The sequence below is a fragment of the Triticum aestivum genome, chromosome 3B (genome assembly GCF_018294505.1).
Source record: "Triticum aestivum cultivar Chinese Spring chromosome 3B, IWGSC CS RefSeq v2.1, whole genome shotgun sequence".
Lineage (NCBI taxonomy): Eukaryota > Viridiplantae > Streptophyta > Magnoliopsida > Poales > Poaceae > Triticum > Triticum aestivum.
Window position 1 is genome coordinate 88,578,050 of NC_057801.1, and position 22,587 is coordinate 88,600,636.

General features: G+C 46.8%; 1 protein-coding gene across 1 annotated transcript; it reads left to right on the forward strand.

The window, feature by feature from the left end:
* Nucleotides 1-12,216: 12,216 nt before the first annotated feature.
* LOC123068799 (alpha-amylase inhibitor 0.53-like) lies at nt 12,217-12,897 on the forward strand. Its single transcript, XM_044491458.1, has one exon. It carries the CDS (start codon nt 12,289-12,291, stop codon nt 12,751-12,753), a length of 465 nt encoding a protein of 154 aa, XP_044347393.1. The 5' UTR covers nt 12,217-12,288; the 3' UTR covers nt 12,754-12,897.
* The last annotated feature ends 9,690 nt before the right edge of the window (nt 12,898-22,587 follow it).

The window sequence follows — 22,587 nt, forward strand, 5'->3', positions numbered from 1 at the left end:
AGCCGTAGAAACAATGGGCCTTCTATGGGCCGTAGAAACAATGGGCCTTCTATGGGCTGTAGACACAATGGGCTTTCTACGGGTCATATCATCAATGGGCCTTATATGGGCCGGACGATCGATCGGCCAAACATGGGCCAATAACAGACCGCATTATGGCCGTAAACGGGCTAGAGTTGGAATCGTCTATTCATGGGCCGACCATAATGGGCCATCGTTAATAGGCCGTATTTGATGACGCTATGAAAATGGCCCAACGTATTAACGGGCCACAAACGGGCCGACTGTAACAACGGGCTGAATATGGCCCACAAGTAGAAAATGACAGTAACGGGCCATAAGTAACTGAATGCTGGAAATGAGCCCAAGAATAAATGGGGCCTGAGAAGGCCGAAAGATAACATGGGTTGGAAACGGCCCAATGGAATAATGGGTCGTTAATGGGTATAAAGTGATACACTATTCATTACAGGCCAGTTTCACCACGGGCCATTAATGGGTATAAAGTGATACACTATTCATTGCGGGCCAGTTTCACCACGGGCCGTTAATGGGCCAAGAATTACAAAGTGCCTCATATGGGCTGAAATACGTCATGGGCCATACATGGGCCAGAAGTGAAAACAGGCTGGAATCATATTGGATGGCCCAGATGACGCTACTGGGCCTAATTCGGATAGGGCGTAATGGGCCTTGGGTTAGCAGACTGTAAATGGGCTATATGCGAACATGCTGTTAACAAGCTTTCCATGGGCCGGCCCGCCACCTTTTGACCAAGTCAAACGGGCCGGCCATTTAACAGGAATGGGCCTCTGTTGGGCCGTGCACGTGTCGACGTATTATAAGCGCCTTCTGTCCAATGAGTGGATGACATCTGTCCCAACGATGAGCCGACATGTCTTTCCTCCAGCCAATGATGATTTTACACGTGGAAAATCCCCATTGGTCCGGGATGTTAACGGGTTATTGGATCCAAAACCCGACCCGGTAGCTTAACCGCGTTCCGTTACGGTGGATGCCACGTGTCAGTCACCCTTGACGAGAGCACTTCTGTGACGCGCGATTTATCATCATGGAAGTGGACACTTCCGTGATGATAATTTTGGTAATGTCATGGAACACTTCTACGACAACACATGTATGACTATCTTGATTCTGTCATAAAATCGTCATGGATGTACATGCATGACAAAAAACGCGACCTACTATGACAAACACGTATCATCACGGAAGAGTTTTTTTTGTAGTGGATGCTGACTACTGGAAGGAAGTAGTTCATAGCGAGATGGATTCCATCTTGGCGAATGAAACTTGGGAGATAACTGATCGTCCTTGTGGGTGCAAACCTATAGGATGCAAATGGGTATTCAAGAAGAAGCTTAGGCCTAATGGTACTATTGAAAAGTACAAGGCTCGGCTCGTGGCTAAGGGTTATACCCAAAAGGAAGGTGAAGACTTCTTTGATACTTACTCACCTATGGCTCGATTGACCACTATTCGAGTTCTACTTTCAGTAGCTGCCTCACATGGTCTTCTCGTTCATAAAATGGATGTTAAGACTTCTTTCCTAAATGGAGAGTTGGACGAGGAAATTTATATGGAACAACCAGATGGGTTTGTAATAGATGGTCAGGAAGGGAAAGTGTGCAAGTTGTTGAATTCTTTGTATGGACTCAAGCAAGCACCCAAACAGTGGCATGAGAAGTTTGAAAGAACTTTAACAGCTTCAGGCTTTGTTGTGAACGAAGTTGACAAATGTGTGTACTATCGCCATGGTGGGGGCGAGGGAGTTATCCTTTGCTTGTATGTTGATGACATACTGATTTTCGGAACTAATCTGAATGTTATTAAGGAGATCAAGGATTTCCTATCTCGCTGTTTTGAGATGAAGGATTTAGGAGTGGCTGATGTCATTCTGAACATCAAGTTGTTGAGGGACGATGATGGTGGGATTACATTGCTTCAATCTCACTATGTGGAAAAGATCTTGAGTTGCTTTGTCTACAATGACTGCAAGCCCTCTCCAACACCATATGATGCTAGTGTGTTGCTTTGAAAGAATCAAAGAATTGCTAGAGACCAATTGAAATATTCTCAGATTATTGGCTCGCTCATGTACTTAGCTAGTGCTACAAGACCTGACATCTCTTTTGCTGTTAGCAAACTGAGTCGGTTTGTCTCAAAACCAGGAGATGTGCATTGGAAAGCTCTAGAGAGAGTTTTGCGTTATTTGAAAGGCACTGCAAATTATGGATTTCACTACACTGGGCACCCAAAGGTGCTTGAAGGGTATAGTGACTCAAACTGAATCTCAGATGCTGATGAGATAAAGGCCACGAGCGGATATGTATTCACTCATGGAGGTGGCGCTGTTTCTTGGAAGTCTTGCAAGCAGACCATCTTAACGAGGTCAACAATGGAAGCAGAACTCACAACACTAGATACAGCTACAATCAAAGCAGATTGGCTTCACCGGCTCTTGAATGACTTGCACGTTGTTGAGAAACCTGTACCGGGTATCCTTATGAACTGCGACAATCAAACTGTGATCATGAAAGTGAAGAGCTCAAAGTATAACATGAAGTCATCAAGACACGTTCAGAGAAGGTTAAAGTCTGACAGAAAAATGAGAAACTCCGGAGTTATTGCATTGGATTATATCAAGACACGTTCAGAGAAGGTTAAAGTCTGGCAGATCCTTTTACTAAGGGTCTATCACGTAATGTGATAGATAATGCATCGAGGGAGATGGGTATGAGACCCACAATATGAGTTGTTCATAGTGGTAACCTATTCTTTGTGATCGGAGATCTCGTGAATTAGATGTGGAAGACAAGTTGTTGGTCAACTAGGAGGAGAGTACCCTTACTGTTAAAAAATACCACTCCATGAAGATGCAATACTCTCCTAATCTGCATGCCAGGTTGATGTATATCTTAATGTGTTCTAAGTGGCTCTTTGAAGCAGAGATGTTGTCCTGCAGAACATCTTTTGAAGAATGCACCTATATGAGTCTGATTGTTAAATGTCGCAATCTATGAGAGTAGGGTTTTCTCTAGTAAACTCATGAAAGGTCTCGGAGTATGACGCATAAGCTCCACCCGCGGGGAAGACCCACGGTAGGCACGTATCGGTCAAGGCTTTATGTGAAGCTAGATTCGCAGAAAACTTGCAGTTCAAGGCCCAGTCCACTGTTCAAGTTGCTTACTAGTGTAGCATAGAGTTCTAGGTGGAATTTCAACTTAACAGTCTCCACTGCAGTACCGGTATATAAAACAGTGTTTTGGAACGAAAGGCAAATTTTGTGTGCCTCTGGGATCTGGTGGGGGATTGCTGGAATTTTTGTCAATTTGGGCCTACCCCAATAGCAGTTTCAGAAATTCCTAATAAATCCTAGAGGCCCACGCAACCCATTCGTGCAAGGCAAGAGGTGGAACTAAAGTTTAGTCCCACATTGCTTGTTTAGAGGGAGTTGGACCTCTTTATAAGGGAGGTTCTTTCCCCACTTGTATAAGCACGAGAACAAGAGGGACATCCACGCGCGCTCCTCCTCTGCCGCCGCCTTGCCATGCCACGCCTTGTCATGACGCGCCGCGGGTTACGGGAATGAGCCAAGCCGATGTCTAAATTTTTGCCACGCACTACGCGCATACGAAAGGTCGCTCGAAAGCTGAAATGTTTTTCTGTACTGGACACTGAATTCAAACGGCGCGCCTCTTCGGCTGCTGCATGCTCGTTTCGTCTCCCGCGTTCCCTTCAGCTCCCGGCGCAGCCTCTCGCCTCCTTCTCTTGCGCCTATAAAAGGGAGAGAGATGCACCAGAACTACTTCCTCCTCTCGCCACCGGTTCCTGAGCACTGTGCTGCTGCTATGATCTTCCCCATCCCGGCTTGCGGCGTGCACCGCAGGTCGGGACAGTAGGCCTCCGAAACTGCACCTTTTGAGTCCTGTGCAGGAGAAGGGTGATAAGGTTTTTGGGGAGCACTCTGCGCGACTACTGACTCCACTCCTTCATCACGGACTCCAATGACTACTTCCTCGACGATGACTTCTTCCCCGACGTCGACAACCTCCTCGACGACATGGCTGGCGAGGACACCGACCCCAAGTCCAGTGCTACCGCTACTGCTGGTGTCTCGTACGTGTTATTAATCTTTCTGTTAGAGGTCTTGTCACAGTTCCTTGTTCTACTGTTTGCCCTACATATGTTAGGCTGTACTTCATATATGCTGCTTGCCCTAGATATGTTTGCCTACAATTCATATGTGAAGGTGATATTTACCTTCTCTTTGTTAGATTGCATGACTTGCTTTATCTCTGCTATTTTAGTCATGCTTTATTCAGTATTTCCGTTAATAAAATCATATGGTAAATTGCTCATATTTCCAACAATCCAAAAACCTTATGATAGGCAATTTACCCAAGTGGTTTTGCTGCTTCCATGAGACCTCCTATGTTTGAGGGTATCCACTATAAGAGGTGGTGCGTGAGGCAGTCTTATGGTTTCAAACCATGAGTTGCTATGATGCCACTCTTGGCAAACCTGAAGGAGAGCAAGATCCACAACAGGCACAAGCTTTTCAGAAAATGGATACCTTGTTTAAGGCTGCTCTCTTGAGTGTTCTTGGTGAGAACATAGTGGATGCTTATGCATCAATTTGATAATGAAAAGATATGTGGGACGCACTCGAGCCCAACTTTGGGGTCTTGGATGCTGGCACTGAGCTGTACATCATGGAGCAATTCTATGATTACAGGATGACTGAAGAGCACTCCGTGGTTGAGCAAGCTCATGAGATACAATCATTTGCTAGAGAACTTGAGCACTTCAATTGTATCCTACCAGACAAGTTTATTGCCGGAGGTATCATCACTAAGCTTCCTCCCACGTGGAGGAACTTTGCTACCTTACTGAATCATAGCTGGCCGGAGTTTTCCGTTCCGGATCTCATTGGTACTCTTGATGTGGAGGAAAAGGCGAGAGCAAAGGACAACCGTGCTCGAGGTATTGAGGGAGGTTCTAGTGCCAATCTGGTAAAGAAGAAGAATTTCCAGCCCCACAACTTCAAGAACAAGGGCAAGTTTGATGGTAAAGCAAAGTTTGATGGGAAGAACAAGGTTGTGCAGCACATGAACTTCAAGAAGAAGAATGACAAGAAGAAAGACGTTTGTCATGTGTGTGGGGATCCTGATCATTGGGCTCCTAGTTGCCCTAATTGCTATGACAAGCGTCATCCTGGGAAAGGCGGCAAAACCTCTAATGTTTTCATTGGAGACACTGACATGAAGGATGTTGGGTATGGTATATTTCCCACTATTCTTTCAGTATGTCATTCTCCTGATTGGTTGATTGACATGGGTGCTAATGTGCATGTATGCGGTGATATTTCCATGTTTTCGTCTTATCAAACCGCAGGGACTTCCACCGTGCTGATGGGCAACAGTTCAAGTGCTTCTGTTTATGGTGTTGGCACGGTCGATCTGAAGTTTACTTCGGGGAAGATCGTGCAGCTGAAGAACGTGCATTATGTCCCCTCCGTCAATAAAAATCTTGTTAGCGGATCTCTTCTGTGTAGAGATGGCTACAAGCTTGTCTTTGAGTCGAATAAATTTGTAATATCCAAGTATGGAACCTTTGTTGGTAAAGGCTATGAGTCAGGAGGCCTGTTTCGTTTATCCTTATCAGATGTTTGCAATAAAGTTGTTAATCATGTTTGCAACAATAGTGAATCAAATGTGTGGCATTCACGTCTTTGTCATGTTAACTTTGGTTGCATGTCGCGACTAGCGAAGTTGAACTTAATCCCTAGTTTCACCACTGTCAAGGGATCTAAGTGTCAAGTGTGTGTGCAAGCTAAGCAATCTCATAAGTCTCATGTGACTGCGGAAACGAGAAATCTTGCACCATTAGAGCTCATACATTCAGATCTATGTGAAATGAATGGTGTTTTGACAAAAGGTGGAAAGAAGTATATTATGACGTTAATTGATAACTCCACTAGATATTGTTGTGTGTATCTTCTGAAATCTAAGGATAAGGCTTTGAACTATTTCAAGATCTATAAAGCTGAAGCAGAAAACCAACTTGATCTAAAGATCAAGAGGCTTAGGTCCGATCGTGGTGGAGAGTATTTCTAAAATGAATTTGATTCCTTTTGTGCGGAACATGGTATAATCCATGAAAGGGCGCCTCCCTATTCACCTCAGTCAAATGGGATGGCCGAAAGAAAGAACCGTACTCTAACTAATTTGGTTAACGCCATGTTAGACACATCTCTCTAAGGCATGGTGGGGGGAGGCGATATTGACTGCATGTCATGTCCTAAACCGAGTTCCCACAAAGAACAAAGAGATAACTCCATTCGAGGAATGGGAGAAGAAAAGGTTAAAGCTCTCTTATCTATGAACATGGGGTTGTTTGGCGAAAGTCAATGTGCCTATTCCAAAGAAGCGGAAGCTTGGACCAAAGACTGTGGATTGTGTTTTCTTGGGATATGCTTTTCATAGCATTGGTTATAGATTCTTGGTTGTAAAATCTGAGGTACCTGACATGCATGTTGGTACGATCATGGAATCGAATGATGCGACTTTCTTTGAAGATATTTTTCCCATGAAGGATATAGCTACCTCATCTAATCAGGAGATGCCTAGTTCATCGAATCAGGAACCAGTTACAATTACTGAACCTGCCATCTCGATGGAACACTTTGAAAGTCCTGTGGAGGAGAACAATGAAGTTCCTACTAGGAGCAAGAGACAGAGGACTGCAAAGTCCTTTGGTGCTGATTTTCTTGTGTATCTCATAGATGAAACTCCCAGTTCTATTTCACAGGCCTATACATCTGAAGATGCTGAATACTGGAAGGAAGCAATTCGTAGCGAGATGGATTCCATCTTGGCGAATGAAACTTGGGAGATAACTGATCGTCCTTATGGGTGCAAACCTATAGGATGCAAATGAGTATTCAAGAAGAAGCTTAGGCCTGATGGTACTATTGAAAAGTACAAGGCTCGGCTCGTGGCTAAGGGTTATACCCAAAAGGAAGGTGAAGACTTCTTTGATACTTACTCACCTGTGGCTCGATTGACGACTATTCAAGTTCTACTTTCACTAGCTGCCTCACATGGTCTTCTCGTTCATCAAATGGATGTTAAGACTGCTTTCCTAAATGGAGAATTGGACGTGGAAATTTATATGGAACAACCAGATGGGTTTGTAATAGACGGTCAAGAAGAGAAAGTGTGCAAGTTGCTGAAGTCTTTGTATCGACTCAAGCAAGCACCCAAACAGTCGCATGAGAAGTTTGAAAGAACTTTAACAGCTGCAGGCTTTGTTGTGAACGAAGTTGACAAATGTGTGTACTATCGCCATGGTGGGGGCGAGGGAGTTATCCTTTGCTTGTATGTTGATGACATACTGATTTTCGGAACTAATCTGAATGTTATTAAGGAGATCAAGGATTTCCTATCTCGCTGTTTTGAGATGAAGGATTTAGGAGTGGCTGATGTCATTCTGAACATCAAGTTGTTGAGGGACGATGATGGTGGGATTACATTGCTTCAATCTCATTATGTGGAAAAGATCTTGAGTCGCTTTGGCTACAATGACGGCAAGCCCTCTCCAACACCATATGATGCTAGAGTGTTGCTTCGAAAGAATCAAAGAGTTGCTAGAGACCAATTGAAATATTCTCAGATTATTGGCTCACTCATGTACTTAGCCAGTGCTACAAGACCTGACATCTCTTTTGCTGTTAGCAAACTGAGTCGGTTTGTCTCAAAACCAGGAGATGTGCATTGGAAAGCTCTAGAGAGAGTTTTGCGTTATTTGAAAGGCACTGCAAATTATGGAATTCACTACACTGGGCACCCAAAGGTGCTTGAAAGGTATAGTGACTCAAACTGGATCTCAGATGCAGATGAGATAAAGGCCACGAGCAGATATGTATTCACTCATGGAGGTGGCGCTGTTTCTTGGAAGTCTTGCAAGCAGACCATCTTAACGAGGTCAACAATGGAAGCAGAACTCACAACACTAGATACAGCTACAGTCGAAGCAGATTGGCTTCACCGACTCTTGAATGACTTGCCCGTTGTTGAGAAACCTGTACCGGGTATCCTTATGAACTGCGCCATCAAACTGTGATCACGAAAGTGAACAGCTCAAAGAATAACATGAAGTCATCAAGACACGTTCAGAGAAGGTTAAAGTCTATCAAAAAATGAGAAACTCCGGAGTTATTGCATTGGATTATATCCAAACGTCTAAAAATCTGGCAGATCCTTTTACTAAGGGTCTATCACGTAATGTGATAGATAATGCATCGAGGGAGATGGGTATGAGACCCACAATATGAGTTGTTCATAGTGGTAACCTATTCTTTGTGATCGGAAATCCTGTGAATTAGATGTGGAAGACAAGCTATTGGTCAACTAGGAGGAGAGTACCCTTACTGTTAAAAAATACCACTCCATAAAGATGCAATACTCTCCTAATCTGCATGGCAGGCTGATGTATATCTTAATGTGTTCTAAGTGGCTCTTTGAAGCAGAGATGTTATCCTGCAGAACATCTTTTGAAGAACGCACCTATATGAGTCTGATTGTTAAATGTCGCAATCTATGAGAGTAGGATTCTCTCTAGTAAACTCGTGAAAGGTCTCAGAGGATGACGCATAAGCTCCACCCGCGGGGAAGACCCACGGTAGCCACATATCGGTCAAGGCTTTGTGTTAACTAGATTCGCAGAAAACTTGCAGTTCAAGGCCTAGTCCACTGTTCAAGTTGCTTACTAGTGTAGCATAGAGTTCTAGGTGGAAGTTCAACTTAACAGTCTCCACTGCAGTACTGGTATATAAAACAGTGTTTTGGAACCAAAGGCAAATTTTATGTGCCTCTGAGATCTGGTGGGGGATTGCTGGAATTTTTGTTTATTTGGGCCGAGCCCAATAGCAGTTTCAGAAATTCCTAATAAATCCTAGAGGCCCACGCAGCCCATTCGTGCAAGGCAAGAGGTGGAACTAAAGTTTAGTCCCACATTGCTAGTTTAGAGGGAGTTGGACCTCTTTATAAGGGAGGTTCTTTCCCCACTTGTATAAGCATGAGAACAAGAGGGACATCCACGCACGCTCCTCCTCCGCCACCCGCCTCGCCTCGTCACGACGCGCCGTGGGTTGCGAGAATGAGCCGAGCCGATGTCTAAATTTTTGCCACGCACTACGGGTATACAAAAGGTCACTCGGAAGCTAAAATGTTTTTCTGTAGTGGACACTAAATCTGAACGGCGCGCCTCTTTGGCTGCTGCCTATTCGTTTTGTCTCCCACGTTCCCTTCAGCTCTCGGCGCAGCCTCTCGCCTCCTTCTCTTGCGCCTATAAAAGGGAGGTCGCTCCTCTCAGAGAGATGCACTAGAACTGACTTCCTCCTCTTGCCACCGGTTCTTGAGCATTGTGCTGCTGCTACGATCTTCCCCATCCCGGCTTGCAGTGTGCACTGCAGGTCGGGACAATAGGCCTCCGAAACCGCACATTTTGAGTCCTGTACGGGAGAAGGGTGATAAGGTTTTCAGGGAGCGCTCTGCGCGACTACTGACTCCACTCCTTCGTCACGGACTCCGACGACTACTTCCACGATGACGACTTCTTCCCCGACGTCGACAACCTCCTCGACGACATGGCTGGCGAGGACACCGACCCCAAGTCCAGTGCTACCGCTACTACTGATGTCCCGTACGTGTTTGTACTCTTTCTGTTAGAGGTCTTGTCACAGTTCCTTGTTCTACTGTTTGCCCTACATATGTTAGGCTCTACTTCATATATGCTGCTTGCCCTAGATATGTTTGCCTACAGTTCATATGTGAAGGTGATATTTACCTTCTCTCTGTCAGATCGCATGAGTTGCTTTATCTCTGCTATTTTAGTCATGCTTTATTCAGTATTTCCATTAATAAAATCATATGGTAAATTGCTCATATTTCCAACATTGTCTGCCGCATGAAGAAGAGGAGAAGACGGAGGGGAGGAGAGAGAGGAAGTGCAGCCAGATATTTTCTAGGCTCGCCTCATCTCTAGCCGGAACGACGTGCACCTGAGTAACCGTAAAAATCAGGTGATTCACTGGACTATGGATAACGAGGCCCACCTGGCAGCTACTCTCAGAAGAAATGTGAATGTCAAAAAGAATGGATGGTCCACCACATGCCAGCAGCCAAAATTCAGCTACAGGGAAAGGATCGAGCGGCCCAGCGATCGTAGCGCACGCGGAAGCCTCAAAATGGCGGGTTGCCTAGCAAGGTTATGTTCAATGATTATGCTGGTTGCCGGCATGAGCAGGGGTTTGGGACTCATGATCGAGGATTGGGATATATGTTATGTGGATTGGGCTGAAAGGAATGATATGTGTTGATTTGTGTGTAAATGACGTCCCAATGGCTCCCCGCTGCAGGGGAGACTTTGCTGTGTTTTCCTTCTAATTACCGTACTTATTTTATACTTCCTCCGTCCTAAAATTCTTGTCTTTGATTTGTCTAGATATAAGTGTATCTAACATTAAAATATAACCAGATACATCCGTATTTAGACAAATCTAAGACAAGAATTTTGCAACGGAGGGAGTACTAAGTATGGGTTTATGCTCATTGGTTGATGCAGGTTAAGATGTAGCCACTCTTCTTTTGTCACCCTGCTTCTTCATACTCCGCTTGCAAAATCTGGTTATTTTTCTATCTTTTGTCATATGATTATGTTGGTTCCACTATGAGGAGAGTTTGGCCTCACGACCGAGGATTGAGACATATTATTGTGTGGGTTGGGCTAAAAAGAATGATATGTGTTGATTTTTGTGTAAATGATGTCCAACAGCTCCCGTACATTTTTTTGTAGGAAAACTTTCGATCTATTCCTCTTCAATCGTGGTAGTACAACGAAGACAAGAAATAATAAAAACTATGTTTAGATTCATAGACCACATAGTGACGGCTACAAGTGCTGAAGCCTAATAGAAAAGCCTAGTAGAGGCATTCGGAAAACGTTGTAAGTGGCGCTGACTAGAGAAGCCGCTAGTATGACGCCTTTGATAAGGCCCACTAGTCACTAGTGGCGCCGACTTCCAATGCTGGTAGAAACCTTATATTACTGGCATCGGCGGCCAGCGTCGCTGATAACTTTGGTACTGCTGGCACGGGTCGACCGATGCCACATGTACCTATTGTATTTGTTGTGTCCGGTAAAAAACAACGCCACTACAAAATATGACAAAATTATAAAAATAATAGTTGTGTTGCATATGAAATCTTGAGACATTAAAAATTGCATTGCATACGAAATCAGATTACATTACATTATATAATTGCATTGCGTATGAAACCATATTGCATTGCATATGAAATCACATTACATTATATAATCTGAAATCACATACGAAATCATATTGCATTGCATATGAAACCACAAGGCTTTTGCCGGGTGCTTTTGGCACCCGGCAGACGTTCAAATCCGGTAGTGAACTTAGTCTTGTTGTATATTTGGACTGCGTCTTTTGAAAGAGAAAACATCACGCATGATTTCTTTTCTACCAAACTCCATTGGCCTCGTTGATATGTTCATTCTCTTCTTTTCCAATCTTGTGTATGCATTGGCTGTATTCTCTTGCTTCTTGAGCACTCCCATTTAATGATTTCCTCACGCAAAGGTGGACATATCGTGCCAAGATGAATCTTGCATTCCTAGTTTTCTTTTGCGTAAACTAATATAGGATCCTCTAACAAACTATGGGTTTTACTTAGGACTTGGAAAGCTGACAATTATGCAAACAAAATCCGCACGACATTGTTGGAAGTTGAAAAAAAGTTACGATGCGTCAACATAATACAAGCCCACAAGCCACTCACTCAGATGGTATGATGGACAGCTAGGGTTTTATGTCCGTTCCGTGCACCTCTTTGCATTTCCCTTGCCATATATATGAACCAAGGATGTAGCTAACTTTGTCGATATGGTAACCATCCTAGCTTTTTAGTAGTTAACAAACTATGGGTTGTAATCACAATGTTCAGATGCATGCCAAATACATCACCGCACTGGATCAAGAACAACGACGTGGAAGCCCAAGCTATAGGCACTAGACAAAAGCCACCCACGCAGATCATGAACAACTTATGTCTATTGCCTTCCACCTTTTTAGCTTTATCTAGCTATATAAACCGTCCAGAGATCAAGAGTGTAGTTATCCATATACACAACTGGTTAATATAGTACTAAATCAGAGATAGAAAGTCTGTGCGCAGAGGAACAATGTCGATGAAGACCGTGTTCTCGGTGCTCCTGCTATGTATGCTCGTGGCGACACCCATAGCGGCCGAGTACGACGCATGGAGCGTTAACAGTGGTCCCTGGATGTGCTATCCAGGGTATGCCTTTAAGGTGCCAGCGCTCCCTGGCTGTCGTCCAGTGCTGAAGCTCCAGTGCAATGGCAGCCAGGTGCCCGAGGCTGTCCTAAGGGAGTGCTGCCAGCAGCTCGCCGACATCAGCGAGTGGTGCAGGTGCGGTGCCCTCTACAGCATGTTGGACAGCATGTATAAGGAGCATGGCGTGCAGGAGGGACAGGCGGGGACAGGCGCGTTCCCAAGCTGCCGGAGGGAGGTGGTGAAGCTGACGGCGGCGAGCATCACGGCGGTCTGCAAGCTACCCATCGTCATTGATGCGTCTGGAGATGGAGCGTATGTCTGCAAGGGTGTGGCCGCATACCCGGACGCCTAGTCAAGCGAATGAGTAGCTACTATGTTGTGTCATGCATCTGCCTCTTAATTTGTGGGGTGCGCACAAGTTGAATAAAATGGTGTATGCGCCTATGCGAAATGCATCATTAATGAATAAAAGCGAAGTTCCCTGTTGATCGAGAAATTTTGATCCAGCATGCAAAAGAATAAGTAGACGCATCTCCTGTGGTCGATCTTGTGGAGCCTTTGGCTATACCGCAGCTAGGTGTTGTTTTTGTAAGAGTGGAGGCATCCGGGTGCTGGTAGTCAGAGGGCGCTGCATCAACTAGTAATATGCAGAAACTCACGGAGAGAGAAATTCGCTAGCACCGGTGCAGTATGATGTGACAATTAATGTGAACTTAAAAAATAAATAGGTACATTGTATAGTTTATTCTGTGTTATAAAACTATATAAGTAACCAAAATCTTAGAAAATATATGTTTCCATCTTTGCATCTGATTTAAATGCGTTTATGCACCTGTTTGCATGCACAACTGCCATCATGTTGTCTGATTTCTTTGTGATATATGCACCCCGTTTATCCTTTCTCATGTTCACTAACATGTCTTTTTAGAGAAAAGGCGCTGGCCGAACCCGAGAAGAGCTCGAACTTAACCCAACTTTGAATTAATTAAGCCATCAACTGGCCAGGATTACAAGGGCACCACATTACAAAGGAGATGCAAAGCAAAGCAGAAAGGAAGATACAAGGAACTAGGCAGAACAACACAAATGCAACAGCGGGAATGCCGATGCAGACAACTAGCACTACGCCTGCACCGACTAACCAACTAAGTACACCGAAGAAGGGCCACACCGAGCAAGCATTGAGCGCCAGCTGCATCAACAAGCCAAACTTGGGCAACACTTGAGTTGTCTCCGTCGTCGCAAAGGGCCACTACCCTTTCACCCAGGCTTGATGGGTGCCGCACCAGCGACCGACAGAGTGGCTACCACATAGGTGTCCGAGCTGCCATATGAGAAGCAAATAGAGCTGACCCGTGAACCACAGGAGACCAACCAAACAAGAACCATAGCCGGCAGTGGCAGCACGGAGCATGGGAAGCGAGCTATCGAACGAAGGCGCACACCCATGAAGAAGACCAAAGAGGGCATCACTATGCACTAGGAGAAGCTGAGCAGGATGTAGCAGGAAGACCACGCCATCATGCTTCGCAACAAAGACATCAGTCACTCCACCAACAAGAGCAAATCCCAGCCGCCGCCTTCAAGAAGGAGCACGCCATCGAGGTGCTGCCGACGCCCGGATTAAGGGAGTACCGGCTTTCGCCGGAGCTCAGGAGGGAGGCGGAAGAGAGAAGAACCACCCCAAAGCCTCCAGGAAGAGGATTGACACCAAAGGCGTCGACTTTGGGGGGGGGGGGGGGGGGCGTGACGGCCAGGGGTTTCCCACTCCATGTTGCCATCAAGAACACTTGCCAGCATAATTATCAGTTTCTGGAGGACAACCTATTGGTTGACGAGAACTACAGGAAGAGGAATGTTGAGTACATCTACAAAGCTCATACATCTTCTTTGGCTGCTTGAGATGGGTTGTGTTAAATCCTTCCTTACATAAAAGACTACTTTGGTTACATAATTGCGAAAAAAAGTTCATCTCATCGTAGTTATTTAAATCTACCTCTCTAACATTACTTAAGAAATGTGATTTTGTATAGCTCAACTTGTGAGAGGGACACGTTTACCTTTTAGAACTCATGTATTTATGTCCATAATACAGGAGGCAGTTTTTCTTTTTAATCAATGGGGAATGAGTCAAGTTTCTCTGCAATTATAAGTTTAGGATGCTGATAGAATTGGATGTCAATCTTTTTCGTTATGTATACTGTAAGCACCTGAAGTGAAAGATGTTATTTATTAGAAACTTATGCATAAGATCTTGAACACCACTAGATTGCTTGCAACTCACACTGATAATGTAGTCGATGAGCTCTGGAATTGCATCAAGCAGGGGAAGCTTGCCCCTTATGCTATGTTGCCCCTTGCGGCTCACAGGCAATACCGTAACCTCAATGGATTTGATATCATCAAGGCTCGTATGGAGGATACTATGTTTCCCCTGGGAAGTGGTAAAAATGCCAAGGAAAAAAAAAAGCAGCTCAATGAGATGAAAGTACATCTTATCAATGCATTGGTGCTTGTTAGAATAATTCTCAATGCCGGGAAGCTCTAGAGGCATATATTCAAACTCAATAAGTAGTATCACATTTGCAACAAATAAAATAATTTGGATGCTTCATTTCATCATGGTTTTATTGCCTTTATACATTTTTTCTTGTTTTACCGAATCTTAAGACGCTAATATGTTACGGTTTGGCTTTTAAACCTTAAAATATTGATCGTAGAGAAAGAATATTGTACAGCAGTTCTCTTGCTGAACCACGTGGAAAAGAACAAAGTATCTATATCTCAACCAATTTGTACTTTTCTAGTGTTTGTCCTGTTCTTGTAGAATTTTTTTTGACCAAGTATTTATTCAAATCAAATACTAATATCCGGTAGACAGCTGTCCAATGAGTTGGGTTTCCACTGTTATGAAACCTTTCCAATTAATACCTCCTGAAAATGTGCATTATCAGTATTTGCCTACAGGTAGTACTAAATCGATTATTCGGGGAAAGCCATATAGGCACTATAAACAATTTCCATATTGTAGCTGGGTACTACTTCCTGGCTGACAATGGTTGTTCCTATCACAATATGATTTATTTTGAGATACATGATTTTCTTGACCATACCAACCTTACCAAATGTTGGTGTCACCAAAACCCAAGCATGGCCAATAGCTTGGCAAAACAAGAGTATTTGGTCTGGATCCGTATAGACTTTCACTTTGGGTGTCTATTCTTTGGTTGAGCCAAATAGCAAGGTTGTGTCACTGCTCTGCAGCCAGTCTGGTCAAGGTCACGTTGTCATGGCGACACTAGGTTGAAATGAAGCATCCTAATTAATGACATATAGTACAAATTAACGAAAGGGCACTTACCCGCACACACATACACACACAACGTACGCTTGTATCATCCATACTTGACACAGAATCAGTTAGCATAACATGCATATTGCAATCACAGGGTTGACACAGAATCGCGACGGGATGTCAGTTTTCTCAAAATTCAGAAGACACTTAACCCATATTTGATATGACATCCTCCCGACTACCAGCCATACAACTCATTATCTCTGCAAAAGTATTTTGCGGAAAATACACTGAACACATCCCTCCTTGCCCCCCATAACTTTCTGCCTCTTATTCTGCTGCAAAGACAATGATCATGAGTTGATGTCAGGATAATTTAAAACAATGAAGAAAAATAGAGAAAAGGGCAAAAACTAATGAAGCTGGTCACTTATGAGGAAAACACAAATACCTCAGTTTTAAGGTCGAAATTCGAGCAGAACTTTGAAAATTCTCTTTCGACTGATTTGATGGTCTATTACCGAAAAAGCCCCCCCCCCCCCCCCCGCGCTTTGTATTCCAAATCAACCAACACCGATACAAAGATCGCTCGGGCGAGCAGCACATCAAGCCCAAAAGAAAAAGAAGAAGAAGCAAATGCCAACAACGGCAGCTTGACAAAGCGCGGATGACCTTCCACTGCTACGCCCTTCAAAAACAAATCACCACAACCCGAGGCTCCAAATTGCCGCGCACCAAGCAACACCTCTAAGAAGGAATGCGACGACGATGACGCTGCTGCCCAAACATGTCCTAGGGTTTCCCCCGACATGCGGAGGGAGGTGGGGGATGGATATCATCGACACCCTCCAGGAAGGAATGGAGGCACTCGCAGGTGTCACTGCATCGGAGCCGAAGAACCGGTAAGGATTTCTCCCGCACTCCAACCCCACCGCCCAACCGGATCGGAGCCGACCAGTCAGACCGCCGCCCACCACCATGCGCCATCGCGGTTGCGCCGCCACCCACGCCGCCTCACTGCAAACACCAACACGAGGCCAAGAGGACCAGAGAGAAGCGCCCTGCGAAGGAGAAGCAACACCGTAGCCGAACGGGAGGGAACCACCTCCACCACCGTCGTGCGTGTGGCCAGAGCCTTCGGCACCGTCGCGGTCACCGTCCGGACGCAGCAGCAGGACATGCCAGGCCATCCCTGGCCCGGCCAGGCTCGCTAAGCCCCGCTGGCCACACTGGAGCAAGCCGATGATGGCGCCGCCAGCACCCAGCCGCTCATCGCCTATCCGCCGCCTCCCAGAAGCCACGAAGAAGACCCCCCCCCCCCCCCCCCCCCCCCGCCGCTGGCCTGTCCAAGCCCAGATGGGGCTCGAAGGGCCTAGATCTAGGCCGAGCGGGCACCTCCAGACCGCGCCGCCGCGTCGCCCCACTGCCCAGTAGCCCGCCTGATGAAGTCATGTACCTAGGGTAGGGTCATGGACCTGTCCAAGGTACCCTCCCCCAGGACATCTTTTGATGAAGTCATCTTCCAGTCGACCTAGAGGGACTCCACTCGACTGACTGGAAGACACTCGACGAACTTGAAGACACTCGACCATGAAGACTCACTCGACCACCAGGAGTTCAAGATCTACTCTGTATCCAAACGGTCTGTAATTAAGTAGTCTTTATGGCCATGATGACACTTTATGTAGGGCATTACCAGTAACGCCAGACCTCAATGTACTTTAACCCTCCGCTGCGTGGGCTGGCTGGGGTCTTGGCATCCTCTATATAAGCCACCACCCTCCACTGGTAGAACGGTTCGCACCCCTGTAACTCTCACACATATAATCCAGTCGACCGCCTCCGGGCTCTGAGACGTAGGGCTGTTACTTCCTCCGAGAAGGGCCTGAACTCGTAAAACCCTTGTGTGCACAACTACTCCATAGCTAGGATCTTGCCTCTCCTTAGTACCCCCCTACATTACTGTCAGGCTTAGAACCACGACAGTTGGCGCCCACCATGGGGCAGGTGTTTTAGCGAATTGTTGGAGAAGTTGCAATTTTTCCGATTCCCATCGTCATGGTTTCAGGCGGAGTTTTGGTTGAGGGCCGCGAGATCTGTCTCGGCGCGCTCACGTTCATCGCCGACGACTCTGCTTGGCTGCAGGAGGCTCCGCTCGACGTCGACGCGCTCCCAGTCCGCGGGGCTACGCACTTTCGAGCGTCCGTCCGCGGCGTCCTTCTGCGGCAACCGTCGACCCAGTATCGGCCAGTGTTTGTGTGATCCTCCCTCCCAGCTTCCCGCCAGCGTAAGCGCTCCGGTCGATCGAGGCTTCAGCGGTGGGTGAGACACGCGGTGGCTCGCCAGTCGACCACCGCCCAAGTCACGTCAATCGAGCCCGACGAATCCCTCTACGGCCTGTTCGACCTATCGACTGGCTCCGCAGAGACTGCATCCGAGTGCGACAGCAGTGATCCAGCGGCGGAGATCCTGATGGTCAATGGACCGCACGTTCCCCCCGGCTTTCCCGGTGCCGAGGGAGGCAACGACGGAGGCGATCCCTGAGCCCCTCAATTCGCAGCAGAGGGAAGAGCTTCGCCGCCGGAACATGGATGCGCTTCACACTCCGATCGTTGAAGAAACCCCTGAGGCCCGTGCCTTGGAGGACGCGCGCTTGGCCAACCTGGCCGAGCGCACTCGACTGGAGAACCTTCAGCGGGCACTCGACGAGCGCACACGACAACGGATTCTAGACTCCAGTCGACACCAGCTCTTTCCACCTCCGACTCAGGTATATCAAACTCCGATTCAGAATTTAGTAGCTGCAGCCCGTATAGCAGAATCAATTCAGCCTTCCTAGTCAGAGGCTGGCAGAGGCCTGATGCAGATCAGAGATTTACTCCGGGCAGCAGGAGATCAGAATTCAGCCGTATCGCAGTCGCGGAACAGGATTCACAGTAGATCCGTGGCAGCGAATACGGTCCAGTCGGCTCATAGCCCCAGATCGCCCCCGAGGCGTGAAGGGCGTGGTGACCGGCATGATCAGTACAGGAACCATGAGCGGTATGATCACCGATTCGATCGCAATGATCAACGTCGAGTTCCTACTCCCCCCAAGGGGTGGGTCCTATATGCCTCGACGGCAGGGTGATAGACGCCAGCACAGTGGCAGGCGGAAGATTCCGGTCGACCCCAGGGAACCAGGCTTTGATGCAAGATCCATCATCGTTCAAGGTCTGGTCGACCGGAACAGAGCCCACAGAGAGGGTAATGACAGATATGTACCCACCAGCAGTCGAGTGCATGTCTCTGGACCAGAGTGTTTCAGCAGAGCCATCAGAGCCGCGGTGATTCCTCCCAACTTCAGGTTGGCGACTAGAGTCAGCAAGTTCAACGGTGAGTCTAAGCCCAATACTTGGCTTGAGGACTACCGAGTGGCTGTACAGATCGGTGGCGGAAATGATGAGGTGGCCATGAAGCATCTGCCTCTTACGGTGGAAGGGTCAGCCAGAGCATGGCTGAATCAGTTGACACCCACAGCATTTACACGTGGGAGGACCTCTCCCGAGTGTTTGTCAGAATGTTTGAAGGAACATGCAAGCGACCAACAGGACTGACAGAGCTGCAATCTTGTGTGCAGAAGTCGAATGAGACTTTGAGAGATTACATCCAGAGATGGATCACACTGCATCACACAGTAGAGAATGTGTCTGATCACCAGGCAGTCTGGGCCTTCAAGGAGGGCGTAAAGTACAGAGAGCTAAGCCTGAAATTTGGTCGAACCGGAGACATGTCTCTGAGTCGAATGATGGAAATAGCCACCAAGTATGCCAATGGTGAGGAAGAGGATCGGCTCCGGAGCAGCAAGCATAAGTCAGTCGCCCAGGAAACCAGAGGTGGGAACTCCAGTCGGAAGCAGAAGCGGAAAGCCGAGCCAGCTGCTCCTGGAGAAGCCCTGGCCGTGACTCAAGGAAAATTCAAAGGGAAACCCAAGGGGCCTTGGAACCCCAAAAAAGTAAAGGATAAAGAGGGAAATGATGTGATGGATTTGCCGTGTCACATCCACACGAAGAAAGATGAAGAGGGTAATTTCATTTACCCAAAGCATACCACTCGACAGTGCCGGCTTCTGATACAACAGTTCCAGGGGAAACAACCCAAGGACAAGGAAAAGGAGTCAGACAAAGCTGAGGACAAGGAAGATAGTGACGAGGAATACCCTCAGGTCAATTCTACTCTGATGATTTTTGCTGACGTTGAGAGCAAAAGTCGACTGAAAGTTATAAACCGAGAGGTGAATATGGTTGCTCCGGCAACACCCAGTTATCTGAAGTGGTCTCAGACCGCCATCACATTCGACCAGTCTGATCACCCAACGCACATAGCCACCCCTGGGAGGCAAGCTCTGGTGGTCGACCCAGTCGTCGAGGGCACTCGACTGACTAAAGTGTTGATGGATGGCGGCAGTAGTTTGAATATACTGTACGCTGAGACACTGAAAGGGATGGGCATTCCGATGTCCAGACTCAGCACAAGCAACATGAGTTTCTATGGAGTCATTCCTGGCAAGAAGGCCGCGTCACTCGGCCAGATTGCTCTTGATGTGGTTTTTGGTGATTCAAAGAACTTCCGCAAAGAGAAGCTGACATTTGAGGTTGTAGATTTCCAGAGTGCCTACCACGCTATTTTGGGCAGGCCAGCTTATGCACGTTTTATGGCTCAACCATGTTACGTGCACCTCAAATTAAAGATGCCTGACCCTAAAGGTGTGATCACTGTTACTGGTAACCGCAAGAAGGCAGAAGAGTGCTTCCAGAAGGGCTCAAAGATCGCTGATGCTCAGATGGTGGCAGAAGAGTGGCAGGAACACCAGAGGAACGCAGATCCGAGTGATTTGTTGCGAGCCAAAAAGCCTGCTGCAGAATCAGCAATCAAGTCGATCGGGGAGACAAAACCAGTTCACATCCACCCGACCGACCACAACGCTGCTCCGACTCATATCTCCACAACACTCGACCCCAAATAGGAAGAAGCGCTCATACACTTCCTCCGTGAGAACTGGGACATCTTTGCATGGAAACCTTCTGACATGCCGGGTGTGCCCAGGGGACTGGCTGAGCATCGTCTGCGAGTCGATTCAAAGGAAAAACCTGTCAAGGAACATCTGCGATGGTCCGCCGTCTAGAAAAGGAAGGCTATTGGCAAAGAGGTGGCTCGGCTCTTAGCAGCAGAGTTTATCCGAGAAATTTACCACTCCGAGTGGCTCGCCAATGTTGTCATGGTCCCCAAGAAGGACAAGTCACTTCGCATGTGCATTGACTTTAAACATATCAATCGGGCCTGCCCGAAAGATCATTTTCCTCCCCCCCGCATCGACCAAATAGTCGACTCGACTGCGGGATGTGAGCGACTATCTTTCTTAGACGCTTACTTCGGGTACCATCAGATCCGTCTGTTTGGACCCGATGAGATCAAAACAACTTTCATCACCCCATTCGGGTGCTTCTGTTATGTCACCATGCCATTCGGCCTCAAGAATGCCGGAGCCACATTCATGAGGATGATTCAGAAATGTTTGCTCACTCAAAACAGTCGGAATGTGGAAGCGTACATGGATGACATTGTGGTCAAGTCACGGAAAGGTTCCGACCTGCTGACTGACCTCACTGAAACATTTGCCAACCTCAGGAGGTATGATATCAAGCTTAACCCATCCAAGTGCACATTCGGAGTTCCTGGTGGAAAGTTACTCGGTTTTCTCGTTTCAGAACGAGGAATCGATGCAAATCTAGAGAAAGTGGGTACTATACTCCGAATGAAACGACCTGTGCGTGTGCACGATGTTCAGAAGCTTACTGGTTGCTTGGCCGTTTTAAGTCGATTCATCTCTCGCCTTGGTGAGAAGGCATGCCTCTTTACCGACTGATGAAGAAGTCAGACAAGTTCGAGTGGACTCCTGAAGCTGACGTAGCGTTTGCAGAGTTAAAAAACCCTACTTTCCACCCAGCCGGTGCTTGCTGCCCCGATCAGCAAAGAGCCTTTGCTGCTTTACATTGCAGCCACAGGACAAGTCGTCAGTACTGTACTTACGGTCGAGCGGGAAGAGGAAGGAAAAGCCTTCAAAGTTCAGCACCCAGTATATTACATTTCTGAAGTCCTAATCCCATCAAAGCAAAGATACCCTCATTATAAAAAGCTTGTTTATGGGATATATATGACCACAAAGAAAGTTTCTCACTACTTCTCTGACCATACCATCACAGTCGTCAGTGACGCCCCCTTATCAGAGATTCTGCACAACAGAGATGCAACTGGCCGAGTGGCAAAATGGGCGATTGAACTTCTTCCCCTGGATATCAGATTTGAGGCAAAGAAAGCCATCAAGTCCCAAGCAATAGCAGATTTCCTCGCCGAGTGGACTGAACATCAGTTATTGACTCAAGTTCACTCGAAGCATTGGACTATGTTCTTCGATGGCTCTAAAATGCTGAATGGTTCCGGTGTCGGGGTAGTGTTGGTTTCCCCCCGAGGAGACAAGCTCAGATATGTACTCCAGATTCACTTCGACTCCTCCAACAATGAGGCAGAATACGAAGCACTCTTGTATGGGTTGCGTATGGCCATTTCGCTCGGCGTTCGTCTCCTCATAGTCTACGGTGACTCGGATTTAGTGGTTAACCAAGTGATGAAGGAGTGGGACGTCAGAAGCCCAGCCATGACTGGTTACTGCAATGCAGTCAGAAAGCTGGAGAGGAAGTTTGAGGGATTAGAGCTCCATCACGTCCCCCGACTGAAAAATCAAGCAGCTGATGACTTGGCGAAGATAGGTTCCAAAAGAGAAGCCATCCCAAGTGGCGTGTTTTTGGAGCATGTTCACACGCCGTCAGTTCAAGAAGATCCCTTCACTGAAGA